This window comes from Paralichthys olivaceus, chromosome 13 (genome assembly GCF_024713975.1).
Source record: "Paralichthys olivaceus isolate ysfri-2021 chromosome 13, ASM2471397v2, whole genome shotgun sequence".
NCBI classification, from domain to species: Eukaryota; Metazoa; Chordata; class Actinopteri; order Pleuronectiformes; family Paralichthyidae; genus Paralichthys; species Paralichthys olivaceus.
In genome coordinates this window covers 17,530,242-17,557,699 of record NC_091105.1, presented here as the reverse complement: position 1 = coordinate 17,557,699, position 27,458 = coordinate 17,530,242, and the positions used below count along the sequence as shown (strand labels likewise).

The window sequence follows — 27,458 nt, the reverse complement described above, 5'->3', positions numbered from 1 at the left end:
CAAGATTCACTTATTCTAAAGGTTTGAATATCTTATATGTTTATCCGTCTCTACATTGGCTTCCAGACATGCAGTGACTTTAAAGATCCCTCTGACTCTCTCAGGTGCTGGATGTGTGAAATGTCAGAGTGAGAGCCTCCAGACTTTCTGCAGCAGGGTTTTTTACCGGTAAAAACTCAGCATAAAGTTTGGACGAGCTAATGTGAAAACACAGCAGGAGATCTTCTGCAGGATTCAACGGGAGCAAGGGGGTGTGCTGTGACTATTCTAAAATGTGACAGATGCAAAAATCAAAAAGAAAAAGAATATCTCCTGATCTGACAAGTGCTGAATCTGCAGAGATTTCTGTGTTGTGAACGTGTTTGAGTGGAGAATCTCCTGCTGCGTTGTGCGTGTATAAAAGGCTAAATCTGGAGAAAGTCAAGACCCAATTCTACGGACACTCTGTGGAGGTCAAGTCTGAAAACAGCTTATCTTAAACTGCCCTTCCCCCTCTCTTGAGCACCAAAACAAACAATGAAGCGTCAAACAATTCAGGAGACAGCAGGTTTGACAAGAGAGATTTATTTTAAACAAATACAGAGATTCTTATTTCACAAGCCCAGCCCCCCGAAGAACAACCATCTACAGTAAGTGTTGCATAGGTCTGTTGACTTGAGTCAAATGGAGGACAATGTGTTTGGTTGCTTATTTGTCAAATCCACATGATGACACTGCACTACTTCTCGATGGAAACATCTCCCAGGGGATACAAACTAAAATAAATGAAAGTCTGGTATAAACTTGATTGATAGAATTTTTTTTATCGATTATTAAATTTTGCTTTTGTAAAAATTGTTGAATTTGGGTGGATGCAGATATATTTCAGAGGCACATATCAGATGACCAAGACAAGTAAAAACCAAACCATGTGCATGGTGAAATCCCACTCGAGGGAAGTGAGTGAGTATTTTTCTACAATATGACTTTTCCAACTCTTGGATAAAACTGCAGCATATATGGTTTGGGGTCGCTGTATGTGTAGTCATGAGTGAATGGAGGGTTTCATTAGATGTTGAGGTTAATTAGCAGTCAACCTTACTGTGATATATGTATGTGTTTTTAAGTGAGTAGCATTCCCCGGGTGAATATGAAGAATGAGCCTAGATCTGAAATTGTTTCCCTCCTAAAAAATCTATAAAATTGAGTTGCTTCAGGTAGAAGCTCAGTGGGCTATAGCTTCAGCTCCTAATGAAACCAGTCTTATTACATTCTGCCCGGCTCCCGCTGGGTTCTATGAAATGTGCTTTCAGGCTTGTTCAAACTGGCTATATGGTTCATCCGCTCTCACAGACATACACCCAGACACACACTCACACATGTGCAGTGCTGCTTATACTATACTGAGGAGCCAAAACATTATGACCACTCTTGTCTTCCACACAGTTGATCCACTGAGGCATGTTGTCTACAAGGCCTCTGAAGGTCCTTGTGGTATCTGGCAGCGATACATTAGCAGCAGATCCTTTCAGTCCTGTAAGTTGAGAGATGGACGAACAGAGGATCAGACTTGTTCCTGCACATCCTCCAGGGTTCCTGCTCTGATCACTGTGATGGGTGCTCCCCACTGCTGACCAGCAGCATCCCATGCTCCCTGGTCCTTTCGAATATACTCCGACCCAGTTGTCTTCCTCAGGTTTTTACAACTGCAAATGTCTCCCACATCTGCAATATGGACTCTACGATTATCAACTGTTCACTCACCCATGAATACTGTATTTCCCAGAGGTTGACATGTGTCATTGTCCTGTGATGTCACCTCAACATTGTGTGGTCATAATGCTCTGGCTGATTGTTATATATATATATTTTACAGTTAGTTGTGCAAAACAGTTGTGACCAAAAGTTGCTGAGTACATTGTGCAAACAAGTAAGTAGTTAGAATGGCAGTAGCTGTTGGTTTGGATTTATTATAAGAAAAAAAAGTCCCATTCTGTCGTCAAATCCAGGTATGTGTCTGAATCCTGTAATATTAAAACATACCCGTGTAAGATCAGTCTCAACTCACTGCTGAGCAAACAGGATTAGACAGGACTATGAGTTTGTCCATTTTACACAAAGTCTTTGGCACCTCTTGTTCTGGCACATCTCATCCGTCTCTGTTTCTGTCTGTATCTGTCTCTCTCTCCCTCCTCATGTCCTTGAGGGTCATCCTCCGGCCCTGATCGCTGCACTGGCCGCCACCTGCCTCCAAGGTCAGTGAGCTTTCCAAAGAGGATTGTGGTACACCCAGCCTTCACCCTACACACACACACACACACACACACACACACACACACACACACACACACACACACACATACACACATACACACACACACACACACACACACACACACACAATTTGGTTATCAAGTAGAAATTATTTGATCAAAGAGAGGAAGCCGTAAGAAAGAATTCATGAAACTGCAAAAGAGAAAAGCAGTCCTCAAAGTTACGATGATCACACTGATTATTTCAGCTCGAACAATATCTTTGAAGAATCATATAAGCACTTTTAGGGATGTAATTGGAAATTGTGCCATTGTATCAAACTTATTTGACTAACCTTAGCAACACCATGCAATACGATTGAATTGTACACAGACAAAGGAAACAGACGCAGACAAGATTGTTGGCAGCGTGTCACGTGTTGTAGTGTTCAGTTCATTATTCCCAGGGTTAGAAAAAAAAGTTTATACAACTTGTCTACCAACATGTTGTGATATAACTATGCTGTTTTAAATACTGAGTTGGCAAAATCCCTAAAAAGGCAAAATATGATAAAAACCTTTCAACCTATGAACCTGTTGGTGGTCACAAAGGCAGCGGGTGTTACTGATGTGTGCTGCTCCTCACCTCTTTGATAAAATACTTGGGTTTCCAGGGGGTTTTGGTGGTCGCTCTCTGTTTGCCCTCACTGCGCTGCCTCTCCTCCAGCCAGTGTTTGTGTTCTGTGGCTGTGTCCATATTTCCTGCCTCTAGCGATGTGGTCACATGCTGCCAAAGATACCTACACACAGGAAACACAGAACCAGAATAGCTGTCATTGACATTGACTTGTCTGGGAAATAAAAAAACTGCTCACGTCACATCTTTCATTCATGTGTACAACTGTTTGAATTTCATGTGAACAGACACACTTCCCATGTGAGGCTACATGTGTTCAGAATCATGTATTTGGAACAGGCGTCCAAAGATTTACAGTTAAATTTCTGTTGCATGAAATCCTGCCAAACCCAGATCAATGCAGACACTGTGTTTTGTAGGACATTCTCTTTCTACTAGACATTTGAAAATGTGTGTGACTTAAGAACACCAACCGTGACTCATACTGGCCCTGCTTCTCCAGAGGCCGGATCTTCTTCTTGATGACTGGCAGTTTGGAGGTATCGATCACCTTGTTTTCCCCGTTGTTGTAGGTGAACTCCAGAATCCCATTCCACTCTCCCTGTGCCTTACACACAATGTTTCCTGTGTGGTTGTGCTTCACCTCTGCTGTTACTCTGAGAGAAATCAACATTTACCATTCAGGAATGAATCTTGGGGTGTGCAGAAACCAATGATAATGAGGACAGTGTCTCAGAATCCTGCTCTCAAATTATCTCACCAAATACCTTGCACTTGCTAACCCTTTGTTTGGTAGGTTGATTGATTTTTCTTCTTTCTGGACACCTCAAATAAAAAAAACACAACTTATAATAAGGCTCTGAATATCTGTGATATTCTGGAAGTCAGATTCAGTCCTCATAAAAGTGTGAAAGAAAAGACTGGAGCTGCTTTTATCTATTCTACTGGAGGTACAGATTCAACACACAACTGAAAAGTTTGAGTCGCGACCATTTGAGAACCACTGATCTAGATGTAGTAGCATCATCTAGTTCTTCAGCTCAGCTCATGTTGCAAAGTGGTGTTCCCATTGGTCAAAATGGATCCTGCTCATTCTCTCCTGATATCGTAGTTTTCTATCAAGTCCATCAATTAAGTATTCTCAGGTGCTGTTCATGTGTGACTTGTTACAGTAATCCTACTTCCCATCACATATTCTGGTTGACATCCAAGCAGACAAACTACATTTTGTGGGAACAATGAAACAAACCACCTAACTATATATTGTATAAAGTAGTTAAAACTAGCTTTAACTGCTGCAGCTACAAAAGCAAAATACTGCTTATCCACTAATGCAGGTACTGTCAGGTAGGTGGGGGGAATGCAGTAGAAAAAGGGACAGGGTAGGACCAAAATGCAGAACTAAAAGTTTGTAACAAAAAGTGTCCTTTATTTAAAGGTAAAACATAACAAAAGGAATCTTCAACAAATCAAAATGTGCTCCCAGGCAAGACAGGTGAATGGCACAGGGAAGACATGAACAAACTTATGGGGAACGTGACGAGACACATGGACATGATCAGGGTGAGTGCAGCGAGGGCATAAGACAACAAAAATGACAACGAACCAACAACCACGTGTGGGGAACACAAAGACTTAAATACACACTGAACTAATGAGTAACTGGAGACAGGTGGCACAGGACAAACAGGTGAGCATGATGAGGGCAGGAAGTCTAATGGGAAAACACACCAGGAGCAGGGACTACAAAATAAAACAGGAAACAGAGGAACACTGAGAGGAACACAGGAGGGCACACAGGAGAAACACAGAGGAACGCAGAAGGGAACCGGAGAGGGACGCAGAGAGGGACGCAGAGAGTGATGCACAGAAAGGAGCAGAGTGGGACGCCAGCGAGGGACACAGAGGGGAATACAGGACAAACTTAAAACATGAATTCAAAACGTACCAAAAAACACTGTTTAAACATGAAACACTCTAGAAACTCTATAAAAATACACTAACCATGACAGATACACTTTTGAGTTTTATTAAGAATAATATTTTTACTTGGTGAAATCAGCACTTTTATTTAAAGGTTCACTGTGTAAGATTCAGGTTAAAATAATCTATTGGCAGAAATGAAATATAAAATAACCCTAGTGATGTTTTCAATAGTGTTTATTCATCTAATTTGTACAAATTCTACACACTGAACCTTTAAGGAAATGATCCGACTAATGTTTCCACCACTAATATTTGTATTGACACCCAGGGCTCCTTTTTCCTGCTGAAACAAATTAACAGGTAAACACAGGTTTACACAATCTCCCTTGGGTGCCAGTCTGTTTCTTGTGTATCTGCATCCATAGTTTCTTGCTCCAAGCTACATGTTTTGCTACATGGCAGCAGAAGTGCAGCTGGGGTGTGTAGGCTGATGTGGCTCAGTTAAAGAGCTAGAGCTCATTTTGGCACATAACTGGATACCCATGTTATTTAGGAACACAGAGCCAGCAGACACTCTGCTTACCTGTGTACTTTTCCTCCATAGAAGGGTTTGGTGTGGAAAGTGACAGTGGCAGAGTACCCACTCTTGGCACAGTTGATAGTGACCTTTCCCCCGAGTTCCACCCATGGCACAGTCAGGATTGAGCGGGCGTAAGCACATGGCAGTGTGAACACATACTCCTCATCATGCTCCAGCAAATACAGCACACCTGGGAGAAGCAGGACAGAGACGACAAGATGAATCAACACTCTGTATTAAATGTACAGTTACTGTGGGAATGAAGACATTATTTAGTGAAGCAAAGTGAAAAGCTGCACAGACAATGAAGAAAAGTCCATCCACTATGGTAGTGGATGAGCTGCAATGAAAATGACCACAGACATTCCTGAATTCTGAAGATGAACCTAATTGTTGAACTCACTCTCTGTCTCCAGTTTCCAACATGCACCAGTGTAGCTACACATCTATAGTTACATTGTGATTTAGCATTTGATTTAGCTTGGATTGTGTCTGTTCCTCGTGAGCTGCTATCCAGCTCTGCTCCCCCTTCCTCACTGCCGCTTATGTAACTAACAGCTGTTTCCTCTTCTGACGCGTACACACACACACACACACACACACACACACACACACACACACACACACACACACACACACACACACACACACACACACACACACATACACACACACACACTCTCTCTCTCTCTCTCTATATATATATATATGAGAGATGATGTATGTCAGGAGATATCATTCAGTGCGATATTGATCAAAATCTTTGGCCAAATGCATGATGGGCCAATGCTGATAATATATGAGCCAATCATGAATATAGTTAAAAATATTTTTATTTGTTGCTTTTGTTTCTGATTGTTATGTATGTGGAGTAATTTCAGAACTATAGTATATTGCATGTGTGAAAATAAACCCCCAAATAAGCCCTCCCATATATTCATGTTGCCCCTGTACAAATGAATGTTATATTTTTATTTAAAAAAAGGTTGTATTATATATCACATTGATTCGAAATAGTACATTTTAATCATGTCGGTTAATGGTTGAATAGTCCGTCCATCAACTATGAGGAAAAAAAACCACATAGTACATCTACGCAATGTTTACATCTCCTGCACCACTAATGGTCAGAAGAACTCAGCTAACAAATCCTTATGCTTTAGTGCTGGCCTAATTACACACACACACACTAACACACACACACACTAACACACACACACACACACACACACACACACACACGTTAAGGTAGTGAACAGCTGCAGACTGTCAAACAATGATATTCGCACCAGTTAGCAGTGGCTCCCTGAGGTAGAGACATGTGGTACTACATTGCAGTTAACTGAACACATGAACATGCCATGAGCAAGAACACTATGTCTATTTGGAAAAAAGAAGAAAAGATTAAAATCTTATCTAACAACACGCAAACTTAAACTCTCACTACGAATAAACTGATCATGATGATAAGATTTAATTGTAATCTGTAAAATGAGCCTTTAAAGTTTTTTTTATCTTTAGGTAAAAACTGGAGTTGTTTCTGTGCTGTTCCATACTAATTCCACTTTCACTTCTCTCCTGTAATATGTAGCTATTATAATGTCTGGTGATGCAGAAACTTTCTCATTAGATCTTCTCCTGATTTATTACCTGATACAAAACATCAAGCAATCAGCCAAGTAGGGCAGCAGGGTCTAAAAGGAATCAGCATTTATTTTAACACAATTGCAAAAGGATTTACTCGTCATTTGAATCAGCTCAAGTGGACAGCTCTAAGAATGTCAGTTCACACCTGGCATTAGAAGTGTCTCCTGTCAAGTGATCACTTGTCACTTCCCTGCTCTATATGCAAATAAACATGTACATTATCTGTGTGTGTGTGTGTGTGTGTGTGTGTGTGTACGTTGGTGTTTCTGTCAGCGTGAGAAGGAAGAAAGAGAAAGAGAGAGCAGAGACAGGAGGAGCAGAGTAAATCACTGAAACAAGATTTTTACGTATATGCAAAAAAAAAAATATTGCATCAATCTATGTGTACGAATATTTTTGGTTCATTGTGAAACTGTTGCTGTTGTCAGAGGACGTCAGCTTCAATGTGGCCTCAGACACATTTGTGTTCATGTGTCCTATATTCACCTCTGAATATGGTCTGAGTGATCGGATCTCGAGTGCATCTTGGGTTTGTTCACACTTGTGGGCGGCTGTGGTTCAGGAGGTAGAGAGGGTTGTTCACTAACCAGAAGGTTGGGGATCCAATCCCTGGCTCCGCATGAGCAAGATATTGTATCGCAATTTGGGTATTTGATACAAAAAGCGTTGCTAGAAGCATTTCGTGAATGTAACTTCTTCTATGAACTGCTTTGAGTGGTTGATAAGACAACAAAAGTGCTATATAAATACAGTCCATTTATTATTTACTTTAGCTTAGAGCTGTCCACTCAAGATCGGATCAGTCAAGATGATAATACCAGTTCTAGTTCTAGTCTAATTCTAGTTCATAATGCTATAGCTGAAATGTCACTACAGACAACCTGGGAGAATTTTCACAATTTCATAGGTGTTATTTTTTCCTCAGCAGAGGGTCATTGACTGCTGGGCATGCTGACAGCACCCTTCATCAGTAGGTCTGGCCTCGCCCTGCAGCTACATCACCGCATGTCCTCTGCTATAGTCTTGGCCCACCCCCGAGGTAACATCAGGCCCTGCTGCTGTCAGCGTCCAGCCCTGCCTCCTGTTACAGCATCATCAAGCCCTGCCCCCAGAGGTTGTGTGCCTCACTCGTAATCTTGCTCTTGGCCCTGCCCACTGATGGTGCATTACATCTCAAGGACAGAACATAGAGAGACTTGGTTCGTAAATATAAACTGCTTTAGCTAGCGTTGTAAACTTATTAGGTTTAATATGAAACAAATGGAGAAACAACTTTTCAAGATCAGTCATGTTTAAAACAGGCCGCATGTTCTCTTACCTTCCCCAACCATGGAGACTCCTACAGACATGCCCATGAACTTGCTCTTGGTCCAGACATGAGTGTTGACACACATTCCCCTCTCCTTGCACTCGCAGTAGAAGCCTGAGACAGGTGGGTGGTGGGACACTTGCTCGGCCACAAAGCGAACACAATAGTCGGACGTTGTTCTACTGCTGCCATCTGTCCCCCTCTGTGAGGACCTGGGAATGTTAGAGGGGGCTATGGGTGCTGAATTGGGACCAGTGGTCCTGAGAGGTCGAACACGGTCCCGGGGCACATACCAAGAACAGTGGAAGTTCTCACCCAGGATGGGGTTATAGGGCTTTTTGGCCACGGCACCCTTCCGACCCTCATGAAAGGCAGTCAGGTAGTACTCGACAAAGCGAATGATCCGCTCCTCTGGAGTGCAGCCAGAGGTGATGGAGAGGAACATGTCAGGGTGAGCCATGAAGTTGGCGTACATCTCTAGCAGGGAGCGCTTCTCCAGGATGAAGGTAGGGAGCACCACCTGGGAGAGAGAGACAGACAGAGAAGTTACAAACATGATACGCCTGCAGAACATGTGATCAGCAGCAAAATTCATATGTAATCTCATCTGCATAAAACAATTATAGGAAACATTTTTGCCTAAAAAAGATACAAACAGAAAACCGGAGAATAGAGAAGGTGGAATGTCTATCAGACAGATGGATGGATGGATAGATGGATAAAGTATGTAATGTAATGTATGCCCTTTCATAACTTGCCTACAACCCCTCACATGAGGCTGCAGTGAAATTACAGGGTCTCAGGTATTCAGCCCCTCTTGTTGCTGTTTATCAGCACATTATCTCTGTGATCTGGAGCAATGGCCCATCAGTAATCAGACTGAGCTCACTGGTCTGAAAGAGTCACCGAATCACATGAACAGAAGACATCTGAGCGCTGACTACAAATGCAAGGCACAGGGGGGCGGGCTAACTGATTCATATGATACGGTACAAGTAAATATGTAGGCTTAAGTATATATTAATATATGACATAGGTTTGTTTTGTCATAATGAAAGTATGCTTTTATTTTTTCACTCACTACTTTAACCCTAAATGATGAAGACAAAACCAGCCTCTTACTCGTGTCAGATCCATGCCAAGTTTGAGCTGGGACAGTAGGTGAATGATGATGCTTCGCTGGTCGTCCAGAACTCCCAGGTCTTCCTCATCATTGTCCTCTGTGTCTGTGGTCTCGTCATCGGGATCTATGGTGTCAGGACCGCTGGTCTGGCCCTGCTGCTGTCCCTGCTGGTGGAGAAGGAAAAAATGGTAGAGCTAAAGACGAAATGTTCTCTCAGTTCGTTGGAGCAGATCTATATCCAGGATTTTTTTCTCACTTTCTTTACCTTCCTTGCGACGGCATTTTTCAACATCTTTGTCGATTTCTCTGAGAATTATGTGTAAATATTGACGGTGACATATTTAGGTGTTTGGCATATTATTTTAGTCAGAATAATACATTTAAGTACACAGTCCCTTCTTTGGAAATTACATTATAGCAAAACATTACCTGCATTGGATGGAAGAGGAAGTTCACTCCTTCTTTAAGGGTTAAATAAATAGGTCAGTGAATAAATACCTCCTATAGAAAACCTATGAGAAATCTATACAGGGAGCAAGTATTTAAGTATTTAGTATTTAAGTTCTTTTATAATTCACAGCTCATACAAATCTTGAGAGGAATAAAACATGACAGGCATGGAGGCTCCATGACTAATGGTTATATTAATGGCTGTGTTCCATGTTGAGGCGCCCACATACTTCGGTTCAATTTCTTTTGGCTTTTCCAAAACCTCTGGGTTACTGTCTGCACTGGTGGTGGGTGACACTAAAATAGTGGCACCGGTGTTTGTAATGATGAACAACTTGGATGATGGAAAATGCAAAGTAGGACAGGCCTGTTTCTGTAGTGCTGGTCATTCATCACAAACTGCACAGTGTTGCACTGTGAATTATCTTTATTTCATAACTTCCAAGAGTGTTTTTTTAGGGCTTTTTTAGGGCTCATTTGTTAAGCAGATAAAGATGTGTTTAACCCTCTCATTTAAAGCCCTGCTGCCAAATACAGAACTTTGTATTCTCTTGGTGTATTTTCCATTGTGCTAAGGAAAACTTGCCTGACTGACATAGAAAAGAGAAATAAGCCCTCTCTCTGAACTGTGTTTCTCAATTCCACAGCTATCAGTGAATTTTGCCTATTTACAGTTCATCAATCGTTAACTTTCATCCTTTAATGTTTTGGTTGAATGCAACTCTCGAATTGCTTTTGTACAAAACTGAGCGCTTCAGCCCAAATTCACCAAATCATCATAAGTCATCAGAATTGTGGTATTCTGTGGGTTGTATCTCTCACATGACGTCCTCCTTTGCTAACAGAAGTTGCTCGAGGTCTTCGTCCCTTGAGCAGATGTTGTTTGGTGCATTCACTGAAACAACTGATACTGTCATAAGGAACGCCTTCAGTGCTGAGCTGGGCTCAACACATCCTGGACTCACAGAGACGAAACTAAACTGCTTTCATCTGAAATCTATGAAATTATTAATTAAGATTCATAGGGCTCTGGGCAGCAGACATGGCTTACTACTACTAATGCTTGATGTATCAGTCTACAAAAATGATTTCAAATACGGCAGCACCTGTATCCAGGATATTTTAGCTTTATATTTGCACAACTGTAGTAGAGACACGTCAGCTGGTGAACCTGGTACATGTTCATCTATTGGCTTTATTTCCCGTATACTTTCCTATAGCATTACACAGACAGGGTTAGGGTTAACCCTAACCCTAACCCATGTTGGCACAAAAGGCAACTCTATGTGTGTGTGCCCAGTTCCTCTTAATAAGTTTTTAAAAAAGTTGTTAACATCTTTTTACACTGTCTGCCCACCAAGCCACAATCACGGTCTCTCACACTTCACTTACACAGTCTCACACCTTCTGACCTTCATGCTTCAGATGCAGAAACACACAATATAGTCCTATTGATGTAAAACCAGCTGCTATTGCTTCAGGATCTAGTGCAACATCATGGTTATAGAACATAGTGAGAACAAACACACACAGCAGTGATCTCACACTCACGTTATTTGGCTGGCATTGCACCACCGCTGACTTGGTGGAAGTCCTGCTGGATTTCATGTCCACCATGCAGAGAGACGGACAGAGAGACGAGGGGGCAGACCCTGGCTGATGTCCCAAAACAAATATGACCACATCAACAGAGCAGAGCCAGAGTGAGGGGTGGCCCAGAGATGATGAGGAGGAGAAAGTGAGGTGAGAAGACGTGGAGACAGGAAGGGGGGAGATGGACAGGGCAGGAAAGGAGAGCTCCGTCTGTGGTACTTTGGATAGGCAGATTAAGAGTGATGCTGACAATCCTCTCTATCCATTAGCCAGCCTCCCTCTGTACATAAGCCCTGCCTACTGCATATACACACTACATCATAACCCATCCTACTCTAATGCCACGCCTCCTGCTTTCTCTCACTCTTTCTCTCTATCTCCCACAGTCTCCTCCTTGGTACTTTCCTCTATTCCTGGCTGTTCCACTCATTCGCTCTCTGTTGTCCCATCCCCCTCCTCTTTATATACCTCCATCCACCACCGTGGAACAATCTGTGTAACTACCACTATGGAGGCCTGTCTGCGCTGAGGGCCGAGTGCAGCTGCTGCCTCGTCTCTCCTTATTGCCAATTCTGTAATGCTACACAACTCAAATTACTTTTCAATGCCAGCTAAGACATGCATTCTGTAATTTAGAAAACAAACAAACAAACAAACAGATTAATTGAAACCTCATGGAATAGTTTTGGTTTCATTTTATCACACAGTACAGTTCTCTCCTTTTAAAAAGAAGGCATTCCTTTTTCAAATTAATCAATGTAAAGGGTTTAAAAGAAGCCTGCTCTGAGGTGTACCCAGAGTCACATTCATCCCTCCCTTGCCTGTAAATGCTACACAAAGTGTTGCTTACACTACAGACACATTACTTTGAATTAGAGTTCGGTCTTTTATTTACAATGAGACATATCATTGCTGCTTCCCTGTTAATTCATTTACTCGTCTGAACACTAAAAATACTCAAAGGCACAAATATACATATGTACTCTTCAGATCACAAGAGTCCTAAATACACATGGCACCAAGATTAGTGAATACACCAGGAACAGGGCACTGAGGGCAGAGCCAGAGCATGAGCCAGACCGAGGGGAGGCTGAGAGACATCAACTGTTAGAAGTTATGATCCAATCACCGGTGGACCGCTTTATGTACAGGTGTAAACGCACCCACGATGCACTGAGGGCATATTTGAGATTGGATCACTCTTCTGAGGTGATCTGGGCCACATTATTTTAACAGTGTGAACCCAAATGTGTCCTTTGACCTGCCACAGTTTCAGAATGAACCAAAATTTGATTTTATACTTCTCAGAGTTTCAAATACATTCATTTATTATTTAACAGTGATGCACGTATATTTATATTCTTTAAAAAATATATATATTTCACTGTACAACTTTATTCATGTTCTGTTACAGTGCTTTATAGCGATTCACACTGAGATTAAGATACTGTTTAGGATGGTACTTGCCACTGGCAAGAACAAGACTGTGAGAGAGTGAAATTAGTGTTAGTGTCATGTTTATCCTGTTGGGTAACATTTAACTGTCAAGTAAAATTATGTGTATAATTCATCTCAAAATAAAAAATTGAATTCAGAAAACAATCACCCCCTTTCTTTGACCTGCTGTGATCGTGTAATTCAGGAATGTTGTGTAATGCACTAAAAATTGAAGATATGCTATTGGATAACATGATTGAACTGATTTGATTTTTGCAGGCCGTTTACAAGGCATTGCTGTGGGCTCAGCATATCAAAAGCAGAAGCAGGTCACAGAGTTTGAGTGCTTGTGGGTACATGTGAATACCCCTCCTCCTAATCCGACTCATATCCCATGACTGGTCTTCATTCCTGAGAAGGCTTGTCTGCAGACCAAACACATGACTGTTTCCAAGGCACAGTGGGGAGATGAGATTATTAAGACATTTGAAGGTAGATGGATGATGTGACAGAGTATTCGAACACAGATCATGAACGATAATAAATGATTTCACTTTTAACTTAAAAGACACTGCTCGGTGGGTTGATGGAGGAATCAGATGAAAGATGAGACTTCAGTCAGCTCTTTTCTAATCGGTTGATAATCTTTCCCTCCCATCAGATGGATTCAGGTTGAACTATTAATTCCCTGTTCACTGTCATGGCAACCAGCAGCTTATAAGATAAACTGAATTCTTCCACGGATCACCACCTGATGGACAAATCAGGATTTTGGTTTTTGTATAATTCTAGAGCAGTGCATGTTCGGAACTACAGTACTACAGTAGTGCAGAGTAAAAGTAAAAACTTGTGTTCATGCTACCTGGTTTACCTGCAATGGAGATTTTATAGTCAATGTTTTTCATATACATTGAAACTTAATGTGCTTTATCACTATTATTATATTTTTATTAGTAACTGCTGTTATTTTTTGATGCATTGTGTAGCAGCTACATCAGAGGTCTGACACAATCATCAAACTAAGTTCACAACATTTCAAAATAAAAGCTCTGTAATTCAGGTCAACATGAAGCATTGCAGGTTAAGTGTTAATTCCTATGGAGCAAACAGCAAAGGTGGTTTCTGTGGCAGCTCCGTGTCACTCGTCCAAGCTCTGGATGTGTTCACACCATAAACAAAAGCTTCTATGAACATGTGTTTTCACAGAATGCTAGAGAACAAGCCCCATAACTGTCACAGTCCACTGCCTTCTGAAACACACAGCTGCTGCACCAGAGCCAGTGTCTCTTCAGTTTTAATTTCCCCAATGAGAGATCGACAGTATCAGCCTGATCTTCTCGTTTCCTCTGACATTATCTTTTTTGCAGTCTGCTGTGCAGGAAGTTCCTCCCCTGCCCAACACTGATTCTGCATCACAGTCCCAAAGGTTAGCAAAACATACAACTGGGATTTCTGAACACACATCAGCATCATACAGGGGATGTGACTTGATTGAAAAGTGCTAATTTCAGCTGGACTGAATTCACTGTATTGATAAATGGCTGAAATGTGAATGCATGTTCATGTTATGGTTGGTAGTCAGGCAACAAAAGCAGTGAACTGTAAAAATATGTGAAGAATCAGGTTCCTGCACATTGAGTCTAGCTTTCTCTGAAATCCTATAGGGGAGGAGACCAACCCCCTAAAGAAACCTGAAGGTGGTGGTTATGATACATGTCCTGCGCAGTTGTTACACAAAATCCAAGCTCAGAGTTGATGATCAGTATATTTCCACTTGATGGGGGCATCAGGTAAAGACAGATTTGGAATAAGCATGGGTATAATCACTGAGAATAAAATGTTTAAACCCTTATCTGCAACCAGAGTGACTTCTGTTATATTTAAGTGTTGATTCTAAACATTTGCTGCTGCTCACTCCCCATTAATTTAGATAGAATCCTGGTTGTGTTAATCTGCAATATGTGGCCAAGGGGGTTGCCAAGATGGCTGCACTTGCATATGAAGACTTTGGCGACAGTACTCTCTGTTGGTTCCTGAAGCTGGGGATCATGAGGAGTACAGATCATTTGTCTGGGTTTTGAGTGAGTGAGTGGGACTGCACAGTGGGAGCTCCGGTCAAGAACTTAACGATTCAGTGAACTAATCTGTTTAATGACTTGATTCTAGTGATTGTGGGCACTCAAACAATTATGACTTTGCTTAAATAATTACAGTAAATGAAGTTGACACAAATGGACAACATTGCCTGAAGTTTGAATCCCATTCAATATTGCCATTTTAATTTATCTGTGGCTGAACATTTTTGTAAATTGTGTCCTGAATTATATATCTGGGAGGATCTTTTAATCTTTCAATGTAAATTATAAAACCACAAGAGCAACTAACAGATGAATGCACAACTATGTCATTATCTTGTGGTGGCTGGTTGTGTGGCACCCCCTACTGCTCGATCACAAATACTACAGGAGTAATTACATTAACATAAAAGATAAGTAAGACAGGAGACCAAAGACATTACGTGCTACTGCAATGATGGTTTACACACACACACACACACACACACACACACACACACACACACACACACACACACACACACACACACACACACACACACACAAACTATTGCAGTCAATTAATAAGATATAGAGAAATGGGCTTGTTGAGGGAAAGAACTAAGTTGTGCTCTCCACGCAACACTAGTGACTTTACCAAGTAACTAGGATCAGACTTTAGTGTGATTTGGCTCAGCACAATCTTGAACTCCTGCTCTTCAGTCAAAAAACCACAATTTCAATTGCCAAAGTTTCACCCGTGTGCTACTAGATCTGCACACATATGAGCAATTCTGTGTTCCTGGTGACAACAATGTGTAAAATAGAGTGAGTAAAAAATAACTGCATTTCTCTTAAATCTGCTTCTTAATTCGTGTTGCTGCCTGTAGAGCAGTTGAATGGTTTTGTAAAGACTCAGTGGTTCATAGAACAAAATGTATGAGGATGTTTTCAAGTTTCAAGTTCACATTCTCTGAAAGAGAACAAATTTGTCTCACTCCTGGCAACAGAGGGTGTGAGAAGATTACATTTTGAGCCCATATTCAGAACAGTTCGACATCCTCTCCAACTCAGTATGTGATGTCACCCACTCTCTGAACATCCCATCAATTAATTTCTATGCAAAAAAAGATTACAAAAGATGATTTAATTCCACTCTTCTCTCAATCAAACTGCACAGTTTGACGTTTGAATAGATTTTGCACCACACATGGTGCAGGACTTGTTAGGAGCCAAAGAGTGATAACAAACATGTTTGGGCTGATGATTGTTGATTGCTTGCACAACAATCCCACCAATGAGCTGCCCTGCTGTTAGTGTGATCAAATGCTCTTTTTAAAACTTTTCCTCCCTGTCATTTTCAAAAAGCTTGAAGGTGATTTTCCGCTTTAGCGACAAGGCCAACATTAATCTAAGAAATTAAAAAATAAATAAACATGTAACTTAAAAGCAGCCAGGACGTCAAGTATTGAAAAGCACAGGTCTAAAAATAATACAAACTCCTGCCAACACAGCCTACGCAATACATTATGTATTACGGATTAAAAATGGGCCAAGTTTTGCACACAAATAAGAAGTGTGCAGATATAATCAACGATATTATAGAACAGAGATTTAGAAAAAAGCAGTTTGGAGCATAGTAAAGAATACATCTGACTTCTACCTCTACTACTACTACTACTACTATTAGTATTAGTAAACATAACATCACCTAAAGAAACAATGTAAAAAATTGTATCTGCTCTCAGAGTTGAAATTCTGACCCAAACATATTTGTGCTGTGTGAGAGCGGCTGGTTACTGAGTGCAATAAATGAGTCTTTAAACTATGAGCAGGTTGATAAACAAAGTTAATCAAAAAGTCAGTGTTTCATTGATCCAAACAAAAAGTGATGTAACTATTGCACTGATTGAGAAAAGATGTAAATTAGGATTATGTGATGTAAAATTAGTACAGTGAATAAAGCAATGTATACTTCAGTAATGTGGTTTGTAATACCTCTGAAGGGAGGGCTGGCTTTGTATGAGTTTGGGTTGGAGGCCAGGAGGAAGGGGGAGGTGTCTGTAGGCCATTTTTCACTTGCTTCTCAGAAGACGTTCTGGAACATCCTGTGGAACTGTCTGGTGGGAGTGAACATAAGGACCACAATCATCAAAGTTTTTCTTTTCCAAACCACTCCTCCTGTCAACATGGCAGTATCAAGATAGCAAAGTGAAGACTTTTATTATTCCTAAACGCAGGTATTACGTTTGTAACTTTACCACTCACATAACTGTTGTCATACACGTTGGGGATGATGCTATTTTTGGAGCATTAGAATTAGAGCGTAAATGTGAACTTGAATTTAGAGGAAAGGCCACAGGGTGATCAAAAGACGTTGTTACCTCAGGTGGATTGAATGTGCAAATATAACATTTTGTCCCTAGGTGTGGATAGATAAATCTTCTGGAGAGTAACAGTACCTACAGTCAATTTCACAGCTTCCTGTTTCTGATTAGCATAATTTCATAGTACATCATAGCTACTTATGACTCCACTTTGCCTACTTCACACTGCTTCAAAGAATCAGTCAGCTATCTTATCTATCTTGCCTTTAGCCCACTGACCCAAAACATATTATCAGTATCTTTCATTCTCAACACACTGACCAATGTGCAATGTGGAGTTCCATCAACACAAAGCCAGAGTGATGAGCAAAACAAAGGGCGAAGAACAAAGTTATAAAGTAGAAATAAATACATTATTTTTAGTTACATTGCTAAATAGGCTGGAAACACTGTAAGAAGACAATGGGAGCCAATGGCAAACGCCACATACATCATAGTGAGGGATCACAAAGAGACAAAATGATGTATCCTTTCATCCACTCACTCACCTGCGTGACTCTGGATGTGGCCACTTCCTGATCCCCCACTGCAGCTGCTGTGAGTAGGACTCCGGTTTTCACTCAAGCTGTGGGTTGGGCTTTGACTTCTGAAGCCAAGGCCACCAGGCTCCAGGTGGTTCACACCGGGGCTGCAGCGCTGACTCCACGGCTTAACTCTTTCTGTGGGAACTGCCTGATTCAAGCCACCTGAACTGTGGTTGAGGCTCAGACAAGGGATGTGGTTCTGGTTCTGGTTTTGGTTCTGGTTGAGGGCCTGGACGACATTGTGCTGCAGCATACTGAGGCACTCCCCCAGGCAGCTCAACGTGGCTGCAGAGGTGGCCTTTAAAAGGAGGAGATCCTTGACCAGTGGGGAAAGGAAAGGAAGAAAAACATGAATTGAGAAAGATGAGGAGAAGCAGGAGAAGAGGCGCAACCTAAATTGAGGGGGGGGAAACTAAAATGTAAAAATTTCAGCTTACGAGGGGAAAAAAGCCAAAGTGCTGCATGTGTTGGTAAGAGAATTAATAATATATTGTGATTATAAACACCTAACTTCAGCATTATGTAATTTGTGGTATCTGGATTCCTTTAGGTGTACTGATAAATTGTTAAATAAGTATGGATGGATGTCTTAAAACTAGTGTTTGGGTCAATTTGGCAATTTCCCTGCTTATTGTAATGCACAATTCGAGGAAAGCTGCACACTGTGTCATCTTATTGGTGAAATAAGAAAATGTACAGACTCAACTAAATGGACAAGGATATACAGCATCACACATGTAGACAGTCAAATTGTCCAGCAGGTCATTTCCTCACATCCCCACAATGAAGATCCAAACCACCACAATGGCCACATTCAAGATTAATGTTGCAGGTGTGCTCCCTTTGGGTTTTACTGGGTTTTACTAAAAGGTGCCAGTGAGTGTGAGCATTTTACAACCCCTCTGTTTACTGACTGTCCTGTTGTTGTGCTAAAAGAATGCTGCAGTTTAATGTTGTCATAACTGCTGAAGCTCGTGAAGTGAATATTCAAATAAAACCATTAAAATGTGACACTGTTTTACTGTAATGTCAGATCTGTCCTCAAACACACAGACACAAGACAAAATGAGCAAAAATCTATGTGTGAAGTGATAATTCCATGATGCAAACAGATGAGATGTTTTTGAAAAGAGCAGAAGACAAATTCTGTCAAATTCAAATTCAAAATGACACCTAATGTAACTGTATGCAGCACAGAATAGCTGCAGTGCCACATTTGCACCAAACGTGTGTGACCACATCCTGACTTTAAAGCCGTTTTCATGACCTCCTGAGGATGTGCAGGATACTGGGTCCTCATAAGCTAATTGTACCCTCTCTATCCTGTAAAGACAATTCATGGCGTGGTACCTCATCCAGAGAAGAGAGGGGTCCACCTCGGGAGGGTAGGGACTCAATAGAGGTGACCAGGTTCTTCTGCTGTCCTTCAGTCTGGCTCATCACCTTCACACAGACAGAAGTAAACTGTACCATCATAATCACAGTGACCAAACCACAGCTGTCTAATCTTTAAAAACATTTTAGACAGTGAAGTTTATGTCAGTGAATTCACCTCCACTGCCAGTGACTGACAGGAAGATGCACATAGAACAAATGCAGATTTTCTCATTTTCTCTCCTGCGGGAGTGCGACAATGTTTATCTGCTCGGCACAAGACGCAGACTGGAAGCTGTGATTGAAACAGCTTGATTCTGGTGAGACCTCTAGCATGCAGAATCAGCGACACCCTCTGTAGCTGTTGCTTTTCACTTGAGAAACAGAGATGATAAGCAGCATGTAGGGAGGTAGAATTTGAAAAGGAGTGAAAAGGAAGCTGAAGGGTGATGTGAGTGGGAAAAGAGGAATGTGAGAAAGAGATTGTGAGAAGGGGTGTATGTGGCAAAAATTTGCTATATTTTGTCATTTGTTCTTAAATTATCCTTTGAAAATGTGCACTTAAAGTTGCAGCTTCTGGAAATTTAAAATATTTAAAGTGGACTCATCATAGTAGTGATTAAACATGTTACAGCTATTTCATCTAGGTCTTAAAAATTGTCCTTGAGTGTTGCTTTAATGGAGCACAGCCTGCTGCATGTTGGGCTGAGCCAGGGAATCAGTAGAAACTAGTCTGGCTGTGGTATCACATGGTTTTCATACTGTGTCCTCACAATGTTTTAGTGTTTCAGTGGATTAGTACCTGCATGTAAATAAAAGCATTTTGAGTAATTTAAATTTTGCAGCTGGCGTCAAGTAGATTATTATGAACTACATTGGATGGACACGTATGGACACGTGTATGTCTACTGTCACATTTTGGCACCAACAAGGAGGAAAGATGATGTTTGCCTTCTCCTGAATGGTGAAGAAAGTGGGAACAAAGGAAAAGAGGCTTTAAGAGATGAGTCTGTGAAAAAGAGATGATTAGGTTTTTTAAGTAAAAATCATTTTTTAAGTAAAAATCAGGTTCAGGAAAGTTTAGATGCATGTTTCATAATTCCTTATCAAAGAGATACTGCACTATTAAAGGTGTTTTTTGTTTCTCGGCTTTATCAAAGACAGGACAGTGAGTTTCACACCACTTTGGACGCCTTGTACTGTTACTGTACACCTACTGATTGATGACATCACACAGGATGTAAAAGACAGGAAACTGTGATTAGTCCAGTCATTTCTCATGGCCAGCTTTACCTTTAATATACCTCGCTATGCAAAATGGGGAACACAGACCACGAGTAATATCGGCAGCTGCTGGTCCAGCTGTTTTAGTCCAGAAGAGTAAAGCAGCTGAGTGGATGGAAAAACATTCTGGCTCCATTATATCCAGTAACCAAACCTGGCTGTCTGGCCAAGCACTTATCTGTACATTTGAAATGGTTGTAATCCTATTAAGAGGCAGAGAAGAAGAGTGATATAGAATGTCTCAAGTCTCAGGATCAATGTTAAATTTAAAGAGTCATAAGGTGATTACATCATTGTGAGTCTCTCTATGTGGGCCTTGCTACAGTGTGTGTCTGTGTGAGTGTGTACCTTGGCGCTGCTGTCAGAGTGCCGTCTGGAACACAACTGTAGCTGAGTCATCCATAACTCTTGTTGCTTGGCGTCTGGTGCTATCAGTAACAGAACACAGAGTCAATGTGAGTTTTTCCTGCAGTAATGAGAAAACAGTGTATAGTTGAATGAGAAAATTGAAGGTTGTGTCAGTTACTGCTCACGCCGGTTGTAAGAGAATTCTTTAATTCTTCTGTCATTGTCTAATAACTCATTTCATGAAAAATACCCAGCAAGTAATTAATCATACTGGTAGAGTGTTTCCAAAGCCTAACACATGGAGCTCCATAAATATCTCTTTTATTTATCGTGTGGGTGTGTGAGTGTGTTTTATATTGCAGTATTTCCTTTTGCATTTGCAAAGTGTTAATCTGTGTTAACTGTGCAGAGAAGCGCAAGGGTGAAGCTGAAGGTGTGATCTTGTGAGAATTATCAGCTTTTCAGACTGAAAATAAATCTGCATTAAAACAGTGGTGCTTCAAATACTTCAAGTACTGGTTACATGATGAAATATGATCCAAAACATCCAGTTCAGTTCAAAACTCTATAAGATCTAAAGGACAGAAAAAGGCCCTTTTGACAATGAAATTACTTTGACAAAACTTATTCACTATGTTTCCTATTGCACAAGATATAAAGTCTCTCACCTCTGAGTTTGTAAAAATCCCCAGTAGTGGCCTGAATAGTAAACATGAAGGGAAACTCGTTGCTAGAGACCACCATTGCTCCGAGGAGAGGCAGACTCCCGCGGGGAGGCCGCTGGCTTTTACTAAGTTCATTTAAATAATACTGGAGCTGACCAACATCTGGGTCCAGTACAAAATATCTGCAGGAGAGACAAGTGAGAGAGAGAGAGAAAGAGAGAGAGATAAGGAGAATAACAAAAAGATTGAGATGTTACCGTAACAAAGTAAAAATCCTTTAATGTATTTGACCATTTGTAGGTAAACAATAGACAATTTGTAGGCTGAATGTGTTTCTTGATGCAAGAAACACATTCAGCTTGAAAGTTTTTGAATTTGGACTGAAACTAATACACTGGATTAAGATTTTTTTTATCCAGATACAGTGCTGATAGAATGTTGTCCAACATGATTGTTCTACAAGATATTACGATAAATGAGCATTTCAGGAGCAGACACAGACAATATTTCCCAAAAGTAACAATAAACGACACATTTCACAGAATTAAGAGACGGGAAAGCATTAAAGTGTAATGTTACTTCTATTAATACAATGTTTAAACAGTTAAAAACATTTTTTAAATAACACTGATGCATACCGATTATATAATTGGGAAAATAATATATCCAGAACAGAATTTGATGCTATTTATAATTCTTATGTAACAAAATATTGTTTTGAGAGAAGAAATGTCTCCATTGAAACAATTATAATTCAAAGTTCTAAAATTCCCTTTCGTCCACTTCCTGTCCATTATCCTGCAAAAAGATGATACACGTATTCCCTGTGTTTTTTGCCAGATGGTCACATGTGTTTTTCCTAGTGTTGCTATGTTGTGACTGGACTGTTGCCTGAGTTTTTTTGGCTGCATCAGACTAATCACCTGCAGCATGAATTATTAGTTCTCCGGTAAGATGCTTCCCAGATAGCATATGGATGTGGGCGTCTTCAGGCAATGATGCAACACTACTGGTCCTCTTGTGGCCAGGACAAAATGGATGTGAGCTGAAAGTTGCCCACCTGTAAAATGGAAAATGTGGCCTAAATATCTGAAAACAAATGTGGGGCTTTTTTTTGGCAAACATGCAGTGCTCAAGGTGTGAAGAGAGCATAAAGTGACCCATGTGGCAAATTTGGGCCACCTTTGGCATCTTCAGTTGGCATGAGTTATTTCTGTGGCTTATTTTGTGGCCCAGATAGCAAACATGATGCGGTATGTGGGGTCAGGTGACAGCAGTGCGTGGGCCAAATCTGGCCCAATACAATGTCTCCCTGTGAGTTTCTTGTTTAGTTACACCTTAGTTTACACCCTAGTTTATTCTCTGCATCTGAGTTCTCGCCTACTTCACACTAGTGGTACCATGAGCAAAATGACACTAATGGTTGGATTGCAATGACATTTAGGACATTAATGTTCTTCACAGAAGGATTTTTAACAACATTGGTTATTCCAAAAAGTGAGAACATTCATCTTGTTTTGTGCCCAAACAAATGCAAAGTTAAAGACATTCCTGATGGTGCTTACTAGCATATGTTAGCGTACTGACATAGTCTGCTCATTCACATTGTCCTCATGAGCACGTTAGCATGCTGATGTCAGCATTTATGTCGAAGCACAGCTGTGCCTCCACACAGCTGCACAGAACGGCGAAAATGCCTGGTGACTCTAGGGGCCAGATTTACTAAGAAAATTAAAAAGACTTGCATTGAGTTTGCATGTGTAGTCCCTGCTATACTACGACAGAGACTCATTAAGTATCTGAACTGCACTTCATACTGCCCCTGAGACGCTGTTAAAGGAGACCCCACAGCTGGGGTTTTAATGAGATTGCAAAACTAAGAGACAAAATGACAACGTAATCATCTCTACCCCAAAACATTTACTGTCGTTATAAATTTGTCATTTACTTTTCAACTCTGCTTGGAATGAAATGGAAAACATCACTATTTCTTGTCACTCATATACGTATGACCCACAGAATATCATCAAAAACAGTAGTCTGTATTTTCGGGAAAGGAAAATAAGAGGACATCTAATAATTAATCAATAAATATTTTTTAAGTATAAGCAAACCACTGCAACCATTTGACAAACAGATTAACAGCAGGGGGAGGCAAGTTTAATTCAATTGTATTTGTACATTACATTACATTATCTCAAGGCACATATAGAGACCTCACAGTATCATGGAGAAACCCAACATGTCATTGTCCTGGATTACTATCACTGCAGCCAGGTGAGCAAGGGGAAGGTTCAGTCAATGCCCCCCAAGCTGACTCACATACATTCTGACATGACTGTGTTTTTGTGTTGGAGGTGGATTTGTGTTTGCATTGTTACCTGTTCAGGTATTAACATTTATCTTTGGTTTCAGAAGCACCATGAAGGAGTGGGACATTATAACTCATTGTAACATCCTGTGCAGTAGGAGGAATCAAAACAAGTCAGCATTCTTCACTCGTGATTAGAGAAAGGACAAATGTTACTCCATCTCACACTGGAGCTCATATGCAAGCTACTGAGGCTTGAATGATTTTACCCTGGAGTCTTTAGTATGGGAGCGGTATCTCTAAGCACAGATGAGAACCTCTGATGGAGGGAGGGATAGAAACAGGGATGAGGAAGAGAGAGAGAAAGAGGGAGGAGAAGGTGCTGCGAGGATAGTGGGAGAAAAAACACAAAGTGTTGATGGAAGACAAGGAAAACCAGCGATAAGAAGAAAGAGATCACTATGAATAATTTAAGCCTGTTTTCACACTGCAATCTGTTTCTTCCCCTCCACTGCTGTCATGTGTCCTGTGGCTGTGTAGTTTGCAGTGGATCATCAAGTCCAACTCACACCTCCTTTCTTATTGCTACATGCAGCAGGGAACATGGCAGAAAAATAAGATGTGATTTACTAAAACATTGCTGACACTAGCACAGTCCTCCAGATAAAACAATGTAATACATTGTTGGTACTTGCACTGTTTTAGATCCTATCGCCAACAGGAAAACACCCTTTTTCTGTTTCTTCCAAAGTAGGTATCATAATCCCAGTGGATAAATACATCTATGATGTGATGACACAAATGTTAGATTAGGTTTAGATGCATATACAACTTAGGGTTGTAAGATCGAGGAAACATTTGGGTTAAACGTGTTACTTTCTAAGATTTAGGTTACGTTTGTTGTCATGGTTACAAGCATGCGAATAACATTTGGGGACAGTTGTGGTCGTGATTAAGAGAAAAGCTGTTGGATGCAAACAGGAAATGAACCTCCCAGTACAGTGGCCCTGACACTATGTAAAAACGTTCCTCTTCGCTCATGAATCCTACAGCTACTAGAGGGCATTGTGTACAGTGGCCGAGAGAGCTCGACACACTTCAAATTAAGAAAACACACACAAATCGAAAAAACACTTGCAAATTAAGAAAACAACAACAATGTATCGACACGTGCACTGCAAAAAGTCACAACACAAGCAAACTCCGAGAACATCTTCATCAAATTTGATGATACATCTGCCGCAAAGTCCCAACACATGCAAACACAGCTACGAGCTACAAATTGCAAAAATGTTTCCAAGGGACCAAAAAAAGTGACAAACATGACTGTAGTTCAATGCTTTGTGTTTTATTACTATTTGCAGTGGGTTGAGCTCTCTCTGCCGCCGTAATTGGGATTTGATTAGAAGCCATTTTTACACCAGTGCCGTAGGAAAGAGTTGAATAAAGAGAAAGTGAACAGAGGAGGACAGAGAGCAGAGAGACAGGGTTGAAAGACAGAGAGGAGAGCCACATGAAGGGACAGGATGGAGAGAACACAGGCTTCACTCCACATCCCTTTGACCCTGTGAGACATTAGGACAGGAAGGGAAATGCTGGAGGTATACATTTTCAATCTGCAGATATAGGTTAATATGTATCCAGAAAGTGTGATACTTCTGGGATTATGTTTCTTAAATGTCTTAACTGAGATCATATTTCTTTATGTTTCGTGTGCACCCCAGAAAGAGCAGTTGTCTCAACATCAGCTAATGAGGACCTTAAAAAAACCTAATCAAATATATAAGAATAGACTATGATATTAATCAAGAAGGTGTGTTTGACAGCCGAACTGAATGCCGCTATAACTCTCTGGTGTATATTCTTGTCATCTTGTCAGATCAAACAACAACAGCTAAATCCCTCTGACAGTCTGAGAATAACAACAAAGTAAAAATCAGTGCGATGGTACAAACATGATACGGTTGCTTCACTGCGTCGTCTGTCTCCAGGCTCAACTCACTCTGACAGAATGCAAAATGAAAGCTCACCTCAGGACTTTGTGAAGAATGAAGCTTTCAAGCTTTCAAACTATATTTAAACACACGTACACAACCTGCTGACACACACACACACACACACAATCCAATATGTTTTTTGTTTCTGAGTGAATTAGTCTAGTGCAGCATTGTGTGTAAAAGACAGGGTGTGCAAAGGTAAGTTCACCACACACACTGATCATGGAGCTCATTACACAATGAGATGCTCTTCCTGTGTACTCACTGGGATGGAGAGAGAGAGTAAGAGGGTCAGCGGTTAAAGAGAGTGGAGGAGGAGGAGGAGGGAGTGTTGAGATGCAGGAGAGGGGCGCAGGGCTTTCCTGAGCCTGGATGACTCATACTGGGACTTCCACCCCCACATCTCCTCTCACTGTGACATCACCACAGGTTGAAGCTGAATGAATGGAAAGGTGCGCATACAGATGAATGAGTGCAGAGGTTGAGGACCTCCTTCACAGATTTAATGGAACACTGGCCCAAGATGGTTGTGATGCGAACCTTAGTCAAATATTGCTAAACTAATAAACTAATAAAGTTCTGGGAGTAACTCTACACCTTAGTCTTAGACTCCTCTACTTTTAAAATCCATATTTACTGAGCTATAGCTGGACAATCAGGGGAAGGGAGGTGGAAAACAATAAGAATTCACATTTCCCTTACAGACTTTTAAGGGGAATGGACTCCTACGGGATCCTTTCAGCAATCGCGAGCAACCAGAAAGATAGAATCAAGTCAGGTTTGAGTCAGGATACTTCTAGTGCCATGGTTCTAAACTAGATTGAAGAGGATGCCACGCACCCAGACCCAACAGGAAGATTACACAAACATCATGAAAACAATGTCACACACTTACCTGCTCTGCCAGCCGTGGAGCAGGTTGGTGTACTTCCTCAGGACCCCCTCCAGGTGCCGCTTGCTGCGGGCTGTCCTGTGGTGCGAGGGGCCGGACCCTGCGCCGCTGTCCCCGGTCCTGCAACCCGCTCGGTGCGGGGCAGCGTCCGGGCTGTGCGGCTGCTCCTGCCTCCTGCAGGGGCTGCGAGCGGGGCTGTCGTGACGCGCCGAGCGGTTCATGCTGCTGCTCGGGACTCGTCGCCACTCTGTGAAGTGCGATGGACCAGGGGCACAGCGGAGCCACAGGAGCGAGGTGTGAAGGTTGATCGCAGGTTCGGACAAAGTGATGCAGCAGTGAGAGAGCTGCTGGTGTTTTACTCCATCCCAAGGTTTACACGGAGGGATATTCCGACCAATTTACTGCGGTGCTCTCTCTCTCTCTCTCTCTCTCTCTCTCTGTGTCTCTCTCTCTGTGACGTTATTGCGTATTTATTTTGGAAATCCCGGGTTGGTCACTCCCCCTCCAGCAGGGGCTACTCCCCCTTCCTCCAGCCACAGGGAATCAATAATGCAGTGAAAGCTCACACAGCATCACAGGCTGGCAGCATGATTGTCCCTCAGTAATGCAACAGACACATTTATTATAGGAACGTCAGAATTATGCATTTGTTTGTATTTATTTTTTTGACTACTTATATGTCATAGTTT

The 27,458-nt window shown here is 41.3% G+C and overlaps 1 protein-coding gene across 1 annotated transcript; it reads right to left on the bottom strand.

The window, feature by feature from the left end:
• Positions 1-548: 548 nt before the first annotated feature.
• On the bottom strand, positions 549-27,206 carry LOC109631989 (oxysterol-binding protein-related protein 10-like). Its single transcript, XM_069537682.1, has 12 exons — positions 26,773-27,206; positions 21,573-21,751; positions 20,905-20,984; positions 19,249-19,341; positions 17,863-18,214; positions 16,986-17,107; positions 9,453-9,620; positions 8,340-8,850; positions 5,378-5,564; positions 3,342-3,524; positions 2,878-3,031; positions 549-2,280 (listed from the first exon to the last, which is right to left on the bottom strand). Exons 1-12 carry the CDS (start codon positions 26,988-26,990, stop codon positions 2,236-2,238), a joined length of 2,292 nt encoding a protein of 763 aa, XP_069393783.1. The 5' UTR covers positions 26,991-27,206; the 3' UTR covers positions 549-2,235.
• Positions 27,207-27,458: the final 252 nt, after the last annotated feature.